Genomic DNA, 12,336 nt, shown 5'->3' with positions numbered 1-12,336 from the left:
TTGAGGCATAATACTGGAGAAAGTGGATCGAATAGAGCAAAGAAGGTGTGTAATGACCAGGAGCAGGAGAAAGTAGAGGGAAGGATATAATGAACAGCAACAGCTTTCATACTTGTACTTTCACGTAAAAAAATTGAAAGTGCTAAAGAAGGTCCTCCCTGTCTCATCTCTGCTAAAAAGTAGTGTTCCATTAGTGTGACTGAAACCACATTGAAATTCTTCTCTCCTGATCTTTTTTTAAAATTGAAATATAGTTGATTTATATTGTTATGTCAGTTTCAGGTGTACAGCAAAGTGATTCACATACATATATGTATGTATATATGTATATTTTCAGATTCTTTTCCGTTACATGTTATTACAAGATGTTGAATATAGTTCCCTATGCTCCACAGTAAATCATGTCACTTATCTATTTTATGTATAGTAGTTTATATTACCTTAAAATGCTCTGACTTTTTAAATTAAAGCTGACACTAAAATAAAAGACAAATACTCTTCAGGATTTCGTTTTGCTGTGGGTCTAGTCAGCGTGACTCTCTTGCTCAGTAAACGTGTGGTCTGTGGCTCTCTGGCTATCCTCCTGGGCATCTTATTTCCAGACCCGGAATCAGGATGTGCCTGCCGTCTATCAGAGGAAATACTTTGATTTGCAAAATTGTTTATCTCTCATAAAGATTTTCAAAAGTCCATTGCATTTCAATCGGCAACTCACACAGATGTGTTTATTTGCAGTTATAAAATCACAAAATTAAAACTGTTCCTGAGCTGCACCCAACAGGTTGCTCTAAGGATACCACCTGTAGGGTTACCATGGTGTCCAGGCTCGTGGCCCAGTGCCTACTGTGTGGTGTTGGGACAGAGAGATGGTATTATGAGGCACCAGCTGCCAGCCTGGCAGGACTTCCTATATGACGCAAAACTTCTTTGTTGCTGATTTAGCATTGTTGTTGCAAATGAAGATAATGATCACATGAGGGTGTTTCTCTGGTGCCTTCAGGTTAGAGTATTTCCCTCATAGGATTTCATGTCACCCTGACAGCTAACCAGAGTGACACAATCCTGTTTCCTATTTGATCAACTGGGAAATCAGGATTCAGAGAAACTACTGTCATTTGCCTGAGGCCCATCGCCAGTATGTGATGCTCTGATCCAAATCCAAGTCCAGTGTTCTTCCCCGCCCCTTGCTCTTGAACTAGCCCCACACACGTCCCAGTGTGTCTGCTGTGGGACGAGCACTGACGCGTTGGGAAGTCCTTGCCGCTCACGGCGTTGTGCTTCCCCTCCAGGTGGCCCACCAGCACGAATGAGAAGCCAGAAACCGACAGCTGGGATGCGTGGGCAACCCAGCCCTCCCTCACCGTGCCAAGTGCTGGGCAGCTGAGGCAGAGATCGGCCTTCACTCCAGCCACGGCCACAGGCTCATCTCCGTCTCCTGTTTTAGGCCAGGTAACAGCATGGGCTGGGAGCAGGAGGCCCCCGCGTGCTGTATGAGGAGGAAAGATTCAGCCAATGCTTGTCGTCATTGTCATTTGGGAGTAAGCCTTGGGAATTCCCTGGCAGTCCAGTGGTTAGGACTCTTTGTTTTCACTGCAGAGGGCTTGCATTCGATGCCCATTCTGGGAACAAAGATCCCACAAGCCATGTAATGTGCCCCCCCCCCCACAAAAAAATGTAAGCCTCATTATATGCATCTGGCTTGGCTGGCAGGCAAGGATCCAGTTCACGTTTTCCCAGTGGAGGGAGTCATGACTGTTCAGAGCAGGGTAAACTGGATTATCCTCCTGGATTGTTCAGGGAAGCTTCATTGATGACGTGGTATTTGGACTCCATCTTGAACAGTGGGTAAGAGCTGATTAGAAAGTGGAGAGGGCTGGCATGCAGACAGAAACTGCCCTGAGGAGAGAGGCTTACTTTAGGAGGCCAGAGTGTGATTCAGGAAAGACATGGGGTCCATCCATGTGGCCAGACCACTGAGTGTTTATCAGAGAAGATAGACTGACTGCAGATTAAATGGGAAGCTCTTAAATGCCTCATTAAGAAAGTAATTGCTGAAAGGATAATACTTCTACTTAACGTGATAAAAGAAATGACATTTCTATAAGTAATTAGAGGAATTGCCCATCTGGCAGGCGTTTGGGGGTCAAGGACAGTTTCTGCTCCGGGAGCAAGCAGCTTGAACACAGGCTATAGGAAGGCTCATGTGGAGGTGTGCAGAAAGATTCGACAGGGGACATGGGGGGCGTGACAACAGTTAAAGAGGCGGGATCCCAACGCTTGTGGGAATAGGAAAGGAGAAGACTGAGGAGAGATTTGACCTTAAGGGGCAACAAGTCAGGCAGAAAGAGAAATTGACTTCGTGAAAGGAGGGAGTTGGATTTTCGACATGTTGATTACCAGGTGAGAGTGATACAGTCAGGCCTTCCTGTCTGGGAAATGGGGACACAGTCAGATCTAAGGAAATGAAGTGAGTGCGTCAGAGGAGCGAGAGTGCAGGGGGAGGAGGGAAACTGCACGCAGCGTGTGTCTTCTCTGACCTGGAAAGAAGGGCGTCTCTGGACAGGAGCTGTGCTCTTTGCCTTTGCATATGTCCCGCTCGGCAGGTAGCACACGTGTCACGCTCAGCGTGGTGACTCAGGTGGAGGAGGAGAGCGCAGGACCAGAACGGCGGATGGTGGTGGGTCTTGTGTTATTAAAGCCGGTGGTCCAGGCTGAGGCAGGCGGCATGTATTTGCGATCTGGAAAAGAGGAGGATACTCCAGATTGCAAAGGGATACAGAGAAAAGGATAGGTGGGAAAGTGGGAAGGGTTGGTGAAAGGATAGACAGGGAGCCGAGTAGAAGAAGGACAGGGAGCAGCTGTGGGGAAAAAGAGACTGAGAGTCGAGCATCTAAGGGGAAACAGCACTACAAGCAGAGAAAACACAGGCTGCTTTTTTTTTTTTTTTCTGGGAGAGAAAGGGTGAAGAGAGGTTGGAAAAAGAGGGAAGGAAGTTGAGCTTGTGCTTCCAGGCAGCTTTCTCGGGAGGGGCCCCCAGGGCCTGCGGGGCATGCAGAATAGGAATTGAGCAAAGAAGGATGAAGCGTGACTTGGCTGAATGTAACCTGAGTCTGTGACTTGTCATCACACGTTGTCTTGGCTTCCTCCAGCAATACTGTATAGTTTGGAAGAACTGATAGTAATAGAAGCTACTCCTGTTATAATGATTACTCTCATAGCAACTTTGCAGATAGAGCTTATTAAATTTTCTTGAAGAAAGTGTCTGTGTTTTAGAAATGTGGAAGCAGGCCTCAGCTCAGAGAGGAAACAGTTGAGAGGCCTGAACTGAGAGACTGAGCAATTGTTTCAGGTCACACAGTTAGTAAGGGATGGACTTGGGGTCTGAACCCAGAGTCTGTGTTCTACCTGATTCCAGGCTCTCCATGTGGGAAGGTGGAGACAGGGCAGGTGCAGCAAAGATGTCTCAGGGTGAGAGGTTACCAGCGAGGGCCCAGGTGAAATGGCAGAGACGAGATGGAAATGCCAGAGAGGGTTAGGGGACCCAGAAGCGATGAGCTCCGCACCCCAGGTGGGAGGCGCCCTGTGAGCACGACTGGAGAAACGGAAGGTGGAGACGCAGCGGTCCTCAGGGTGTTTGCAATCCAGAGAACCGTCCTGTGTTCTGAAGACTGGAGCGAGTGCACAGTTGAGGTGGAAGGAAATGGGGATGTCATGGCTCTGAGAAGACGAGAACCCACGGAGACCAGGATTTGGAAGTTGCCAGCATGAAAGCCGAAACTCTTCGATCTATCATAAATTCTCTGCTTATCAAGCATAATCATAGTTAAATGTCATTATGAAAATAAGTATCTTCTGAAGGCAAGTCCAGCTTGGTTCTGAATGAGCTGTCCTTGGGCTTTATCCCTTGTTTTTGTCCTTTTATGAATACATGTATAATTGAGTGTTGGTGTATTTTTTTTATAATAGTATTGTCTTAAGATACTGTGATAGTTTTATGTGGTAGTCTTTTAAGAGATAATAAATGCCTCCCCCTGCCTTTTCCAGCCTCATCTCCTATTGCACCCCTCCATGAGACTAGGCCACACGCACCCCCGGATCCTGCTCCTCCTCCTCGAACCTTGGCAGGAAAGCATCTCACGGTCGTGCCTTCCACCTGGAGTTCACTCCCCCCGAAGCCCTAGCTATCAAAATCCTTCTTGTCCTTCAAGACCCGGCTCAAACACTGCCACCTCTGTGAAACTCGCCCTGTTGCCTGCAGGCAACTTTCATCCCTCTTTTCTCTCTGTTCCCACCTTGAATGGTTGCAACCTCTTTTTAGCATATTTCCTTCTGCCTGGTAGTAGACATGGTTGTTTGTATCTCTTTCTTCATTAATCATGAGTTCCTTGGCCATGTCCTACTGCCCATTTTTATTGTGCTTTCTGCTTAATAAAGTATTTTAACCTGGATTATTTTAGGGAGGCATAGATGGCATTCTGTTCATCTTCATATAGCTCTATAGTACGTGGGATTACAGAGAATTTATGCTCACCCAACCCCTGTTTGTCTAAAAAGGAACTAGGACAAGCCCAGCCCAACCCAAGACCTGTTTCCCTGTGTTCACCTAAACTAAGATATGAGTTGCTTACCTTTTGAGCTTTCAGAAGGTTTCTGCTGTGGTATTAATCCTTCACTAAACATCCAAATCCAATTGGAAACTGGCACGAATGGGATTGCCCTGGGCAACTTGAGAGTTAAAAATAGAACCAAAATAGAAAAGGCTCTCGGCCAGGTGCAACAGAATAAATATGATCTCCTAGCTGGTTTAAACAGAGGCTTCTAGATGGGCTGGCCATGGCTCTGTGAACAGGCTGGCAGGTTTTCATCTCCGCTTTGGGAAGGAAACAGCTATTGAGAACCAGGGGGCACGTGGCAGCCGTGCTGCACTGTGGAGGGGTGGGGGAGGGGGAGGAGGCGGGGGGGTGTCTTCTGTGGCTGCACATGCACACACATGTACCCATCGGAGGGGAGGTGACGGTGTTTGCATCACCTGGACTGATAACAGATCGCAAAGTGACGAGAGGTCCTTTATGTTCTTCCACACAAGGGTGAAAAGGTGGAGGGGCTACAGGCTCAAGCCCTGTATCCGTGGAGAGCCAAGAAAGACAACCATTTAAATTTTAACAAAAACGATGTCATCACCGTACTGGAGCAGCAAGACATGTGGTGGTTTGGAGAAGTTCAAGGCCAGAAGGGTTGGTTCCCTAAGTCCTACGTGAAACTCATTTCAGGGCCCATAAGGAAATCGACAAGGTATGCTTGTATTCATCTGCTTCCACTGGATGAATGCCTTGTTCAGCATGAAACTGTTGTTTGCACTAGTTAGGATTCATAGATAGGAGCTGCTGGATCATTTCGTCTTCTGGGTCTTCTCACTGCAGAAGTTAGGGCATGTATCAATAGAAGAGAGCCTCTTGCAAATGATGGTCCTTTGTTCCTCACTCAGAAGCCTGTGCATCTTGTTTTTCATTGACTTGTGCAAGAGGGAATTCTACTCTGAGACCTGGGACAGTCTCGTGGGTTTGTTGGAGATCCTGTTCCTCTTCATGCTTAGTATAGCTCAGTTGGTAAAGAATCAGCTTACAATACAGGAGACCCCAGTTTGGTTCCTGGGTAGGAAGATCCGCTGGAGAAGGGATAGGCTACCCACTCCAGTATTCCTGGGCTTCCCTGTGGCTCAGCTGGTAAAGAATCCCTCTGCAATGTTGGAGACCTGGGTTTGATCCCTGGGTTGGGAAGATCCTCTGGAGAAGGGAAAGGCCACCCACTCCAGTATTCTGGCCTAGAGAATGCCATGGACTGCCTAGTCCATGGGGTCGCAAAGAGTTGGACATGACTGAGTGACTTTCACTTTCAGTACTGTGCCAGATATCCACAAATATTCAGAAGCCCGAAGAATTGGGGGAAATTGTTAGATGAGTGAATTATCTTTTTTGTTAAGAACCTTATGGTGTGGAACTTTACTCTGAAGGTTATTGTTCATTGTTCTAACCAAATAGATGGTCAAAATGAATGAGTTTCAAGAAGAGAAGCTCTTCAGAAATACCGAATGAGCATGTCCGTCATACTTTGAAGGAGACCAGTGCATTGACTATGTATCAGCAAAGCAAAGTGCTGACAGACAAGGATGTGAGCTTAGAGTCGGGCCACCATGGCCCTTTGTGATGTGTTTTGACTTAGCACAGTGCATCTATTTCAGCTGTAGTTTATCAATGTTTTAAATGTGAAGTGGGGACTTCCTTGATGGTTCATTGGCCAAGACTCCAGACTCCCGATGCAGGGGGCCCAGGTTCAATCCCTAGTCAGGGAACTAGATCCCACATGCTACAACCAAGACCTGGACAAATAACTACTTAAAAAAATAATAATTATAAATGTTAAGCAGTTTTAAAAAGAAAATATCATTGTTATTTGTACTGTTTTCTTTGAGGATGAAAAGTAAAATTCAGATACTTTCCCCTCCCTCTTGTAGTATGGATTCTGGTTCCTCAGAAAGTCCTGCAAGTCTGAAGAGAGTAGCTTCCCCAGCAGCCAAGCCAGCCGTGTCGGGAGAAGGTGAGAACTTGAGTGAAATTAAGATCTTTAGACGGTGGAGGCGATTATGTAATACAAACAGTGAACATTGAAAACGAGGTTGGATTTCATGTTTAAAGAGTCTGCCTTAATTTATGTTCATTATATTAAACCTGAGGGTAAAATGAGGTTTAGCTCCTTACAAAGTCATGGTACTTTACAGGGACTTTTCAAAATACAATCAGATATATTGCTCATAAAAACCGAATCTTCTGATGATGTTCAGTTAAAAGCCCTTTGGACTCTTGAAAGAGGCCCATCAAAGTCACTAAGGATCAAGGTCTCTGAGCATCTCTGTAGCCTATTTGTGATGCTTGCTATTTTTCTGACTTACAGATAAGTATTTTGGTTTAAGGCCGTAACTGGGCTGTTCAGTAAAGCTGTCACAGTAGTATCAGTGCCATTTGTACACAAATGAAACAGAAGTGTCATTTCTGTGTTCCATGGAAATAGCCATAACAGATTATTTAGGCCTAAAAATTTGAAGTGTTTCTTACACAAGTAATTAATTGCTTTGTTTCCCCCATCTTTACTTCGTGACACCATCTTTTGGATTATATTGGGTTGGCCAAAAAGTTTGTTTGGGTTTTTATAAGAGCATATGGAAAAATCTGAATGAGCTTTTTGGCCCACCCAATATATGCCAGTATATGGCATAAGTTTAACAATGAACAAAACCTACGTAATTCAGGCTCTAGTGGTAAAAATCTCAGGTCTTTCCTTCATCTGGTCTAGCCATTATCAGAGCACTAATTGAAGAGTGAGCATGACCCAAGTCAGACAGGCGTGTCGGAGGGAGGAACAGTGTTTGTTGAGAACAGATGTCTAACCTGTTTTGTAGTAGTATTTCATTGTTTCCTTGAATACTTGTAGAATCTTTAGTTTGTTTGCCATTATGAGACTTCTATTCTTTAGAAACTTTGCTTTATGAAAAATAGAATTATTAAAGCAAGGGTTAAGGTTTAATGATGTTTCAAATAGTGACAAAGTTACTTTTTCAAGAGGAATTTCAGAAGTAAAAAATTTTTTTTAATTTATAGATATAGCTATTAAAAGCTTCATCATCACTAAATAAATCCGGTATTTTTATTGTATCCAGTTTTTGCCATTACCACCAAAACAATCATTAGTATAGTTCTCTTCATACATTTTTGTCATCCTAATGACTTTTTATAGCCACTGTTAGCAGAACAAGGCAAAAGGTCTTTTAAACATAGCTCATATAGTCAGTATTGTGTCAAGCAATACTCCCTTCCCCCGCTGGCCAGATCCAGTGGGTTACACCCACTAAGTCTCAGTGGTGTGCCAGAGTTTGCATCCTGGCTCTCACACTTAGTGACCATATAATTTTAGTCATGCCTCAACTTTCTCATCTGTCAAAGGAACGTAATAATCACCACTTAAGGTAGCAAATTATTATGGGAGTCATGAGACAATAGTGTAAGCTTTTAGAATAAAGGTCACTAAGTGTCTGATACTTGTATTTCCTTTTTGCTTCAGTTCCTAGATTATTGATGGAGCCACTTAGAGCAGTGAGCTTTCTCATCTGACAACAGTGTTGATGAATGTCGCTTTGTTTTGAAACATGTAGAGGCATCCATGCTTGAGGCCTCAATAAGTAGGTCACAGATGAACCACCCACATCCTTAACTCGGGCAACAGCAGAGAGTTATATGTCTAATCTCATTTATTACATCCATTTTACAGTGATTTCAGTATTAGAAATATTAGGAAAGATTTCTGGTTTCTGGAAGGGTATGGGATGTGTTTAGATATATTAGGGATGTGTTTATAAATACTGTAATAATGTAATCAGATTGAAAGTAACCAGTGATTCAGGCAACTAATCATGTCCAAATCTTTGCAACCCCTTAGACTATACAGTCCATGGAATTCTTCAGGCCAGAATCCTGGAGTGGGTAGTCTTTCCCTTCTCCAGGGCATCTTCCCAACCTAGGGATCGAACCCAGGTCTTCCGCATTGCAGGTGGATTCTTTATCAGCTGAGACACCAGAAACCAAATTAAATAGATGGTCAGTTTGGGTACCTTTTAAAATATGAGCTTGGGAATGGCCAGTACCCTGTGTTACATGTCTGATGAGGAGGGTCTGAGTGGTGAGGAGCCCCCCATATCTGTCCTCCTGTCTCCCCATTTTCATTGGATCCTGAAGGTCTTCACAGATGCCCGGGTACACGCAGGGCTTGTAAAGCCACAGTCTTCCCAGTCTCCTTGGTGTCTTCTACTGCAGTGTGAAGTTCAGCCAGAGTTCATGCTTCTGAAGTTCCTTAAGCATTTCAAAAGTGACTTCAAAATTTGGATCCGTTCTTAAGAAAGTGACTTTTAAGTGCAGGAATCACTGGGGAAAGGACTGATGGCCCAGGATCCAATCTTAAATGGCCAAACAAGAGCTAAGGAACAAGTAACAGAACAAAATAAAAAGGGAAGGTTCGAAATACTAAGAAATCAGAAAAAGGGATATATTAATGAAGAAGCAATGTCCTTATTCAAGCTGCCCAACTTTGATTTCCTTGTGCAGGAAATCCTTTTGCCAGTTTTAACGGTGGAGGTGTGTGTCACCGGTGATGGAGGGCTAAAGACAGAGAGGCTTCTGTTCTCCCTAGCGCGTTTGGATGACCTTGTATGTTGGGGGTCTGCTGGCCTCAGCTGAGGCTGAAGTGGCCCCTTGGAGAGCTGCCCACATTAGCATAAACATCAGGATAGTTTGTGTTTGCTAGTGTTTATTTTAGTTTCCATTAGTGCCTCCTGCAAAGGCTCTTACAATTAGCCAGTGGAGTCCTCCAGACTAAATCTCTGCCTATTAATTGACATTAAGCTCTGCATTTAAGGACTATCATAAGAAATTTAGAAGCCATCTTTCATGAAACAAACATTTTGGGTAAACTTAGTTGTTTTTTTAATTGCTTTTTTAAAAACGCCTGGGATAAAATGGAGAAAAAGTGGAAACAGGAAAGGTATGTTCATCTTTCTAGAAATCTTTTATTCTGTACCTAGTATAGTGTCTAGAACTTTGTGTCAAGTGATCTTTCTGAGATTATGACTTGGTTTCTTAACCTTAGTAAAATCAGGGGTTTTAGAAGAAAAATTTCCTCTGGAATGCACAGCCTTCACCTTCAAGACAGTAAACTTTAATTCTGGACCTTTAAGACTAAATTACATGAATAATAACATGTAAGAAACTGTGATTTGTCTTTTCATCTTGTTCAGAAAGGCATGATTATTTTCTGGGATTGGGTAGATACTATTTTTATCAGCAGCCCATTCTACCTGTTCCTATTTGAATGACAAGTAGATGTCCATTTTTAGCTAAATAATATATATTTTAAATTGTGTGTTCTAACAGCTTCTGCCATCTGTGTAATATGGCACAAAAGGACTTAGGTTTTCACCGAGGCACTTTGAAAAGCGTCTTATTTAATTTACATAAAGGATATACCATATCTAAAAGTTTTCTAAAATGGTGACTTGGTACCTTCAAAAAGTGAATTACAGATATTTGATGAGCTTACCGAGAGCCTGCATGTCAGTGCCTCTAACTCTGGCATAACCTAGGCACTCAGTAAATGTTAATTCAAAGTAAACATTTTAAAAAAAGGTGTATATATGTATAACCAAATCACTTTGTTGTACAGTAGGAATTAACATTGTAAATCAATTTCACTTTATTTTTTTTTAAATATTGAAGAAAAAAAAAAGTAAATATAAAAATGCCAAGTAAAAAGAAAACATGGCATTAAGTCGGAGATCACTCTCTGTACTGTTATTGGTGGACATGCAGGGTTTTTGTTGTTGTTGTTGTTGCTGGGGCTGGGTCTTCACAGGAATTGTCTCCCTGGCTGCAATTACTGAATTTTATGTGCAGGTTGGTCAATTTGGAGCCCAGGGGATTCTGCAACTCTGTGTTTTATCTGTGACTAGGCTTTCTCTTGATTGGACCTTATCCTAATGTCCTTATTCATAAACTTGCTTTTGCAAAGTTGTCTGGGATTTCTGTAAACAATCAAGCTCTCTTCGTATCTCAATATTTCTCCCCACCAGAATTTATTGCCATGTACACTTACGAGAGCTCTGAGCAAGGCGATTTAACCTTTCAGCAAGGGGATGTGATTTTGGTTACCAAGAAAGATGGTGACTGGTGGACAGGAACAGTGGGCGACAAGTCCGGCGTCTTCCCTTCTAACTATGTGAGGCTTAAAGATTCAGAGGTAAACCCACATTAACTGTTTCCTCTCCCCTTCTGTGCAGTGATTCTCTTTTCAGGGAGTCATGAGGTTTGCCGGTGGAACATCGTTGTTGGGTTTTGCTAAGGTCTGGAACGTGACTGCAAACAGTGTGACGTGGCACGGTGTGAACTTGCCTAGTGGTGCTGCAGGGTCAGCCTCGGGTTCCCAACAGCAAAAGAACCCCCCCAGCGTTTGGTGGAGGCTGCCCTGAATGAGGCTGGTCTGCGTCAGCTGGGATAACGCTCAGGATTCCTCCCTGTTCCTGGATGTAACTGACTTAGGATTTAGAGTAAATGTTCTTGATTAAGTCTCCGTGGTCACTGATCTGGGATACCCCAAAAAAGATACACAGCAGTATTTCCCCCATGTAAACAAATGTATTTTGGTGATACTAGCCCCAGAATATTGGGTAGTAGAGAGTTTTATCTTTCATGAAACACAACATGGTTATACTTGAATACACAGCCAAAATATAAACCACCATAGTGAATTGAAAGCAATAAAATATGGTATCTCATTTGCATTGCATAACAGGTGGTTAACATCCTTAGTCATAAATGAGTTCTTAGAAATCTGTAACAAACACATTGACATATTCAGGGGAAGGGAGGACAGAAGAAAATGAAAAAACACAAGTGATTATGAGGATTAAGCATATATGAAGATGACTGAGCTGAACAGTACCAGAAGAAAAGCAACTATTTTATAATATCATATTACCAAAGGTTAAAAATGTATTAATAACATTTGTAGAGTTTTAGGCAATATACCCACATAAATACAAGACTGATGAAGTCCCATCTATATGAAAAGCGAAAGTGAAAGTCACTCAGTCATGTCCAGCTCTTTGCAACCTCCTGGACTATACAGTCCATGGAATTCTCCAGGCCAGAATACTGGAGTGGGTAGCCTTTCCATTCTCCAGGGGATCTTTCGGACCCAGGAATAGAAATGGGATCTTCTGCATTGCAGGCAGATTCTTTACCAAGAAGCCACCCGTCTATATAATAGGGGGAAATCTATTACAGGTTGGACTCAGAACTATAAATTTTGGATATTCTTGTTCCTAGCAGCTCTAATTTGTTGGAATTATTTCAAAAAGTTAGTTGGATAAATTTACAATTCTTATATAAATCATGTTTACTGCTAGAATTTATATTTTTACCTACACAATAGCAAGACACAAGATTTCACTAAGGCCGTTGTCCAGGCCTTGGTATCTCCTGATCAGAGACTGAGCAGAGACTCAGTTTATTTTCAATGCTTACAAATTGGAAGTGGCTCCCAACTGTTGTTCAGTTCAGCTCAGTCACTCAGTCGTATCCGACTCTTTGCAACCCCATGAATCACAGCACGCCAGGCCTCCCTGTCCATCACCAACTCCCAGAGTTCACTCAGACTCACGTCCATCGAGTCAGTAATGCCATCCAGCCATCTCATCCTCTGTTGTCTCCTTCTCCTCCTGCCCCCAATCCCTCCCAG

The 12,336-nt window shown here is 43.2% G+C and overlaps 1 protein-coding gene across 2 annotated transcripts in view; it reads left to right on the top strand.

Annotated features, from left to right (window-relative positions):
- The window catches only part of ITSN1 (intersectin 1), a 249,749-nt gene that overhangs the window by 172,535 nt on the left and 64,878 nt on the right, over positions 1-12,336 (top strand). The window contains exons 22-25 of one of the 2 annotated variants that reach the window (XM_068973388.1): positions 1,290-1,449; positions 5,087-5,292; positions 6,512-6,594; positions 10,670-10,836. In XM_068973388.1, the coding sequence (XP_068829489.1) occupies positions 1,290-1,449; positions 5,087-5,292; positions 6,512-6,594; positions 10,670-10,836 (616 nt within the window). The remainder of the gene's footprint in view (positions 1-1,289; positions 1,450-5,086; positions 5,293-6,511; positions 6,595-10,669; positions 10,837-12,336) is intronic. The other variant, XM_068973396.1, reaches the window with a different exon arrangement.

Source organism: Capricornis sumatraensis, chromosome 1 (genome assembly GCF_032405125.1).
Source record: "Capricornis sumatraensis isolate serow.1 chromosome 1, serow.2, whole genome shotgun sequence".
Lineage (NCBI taxonomy): Eukaryota > Metazoa > Chordata > Mammalia > Artiodactyla > Bovidae > Capricornis > Capricornis sumatraensis.
The sequence above is the reverse complement of the archived record's forward strand: the minus strand, read 5'-3'. Positions and strand labels throughout refer to the sequence as shown.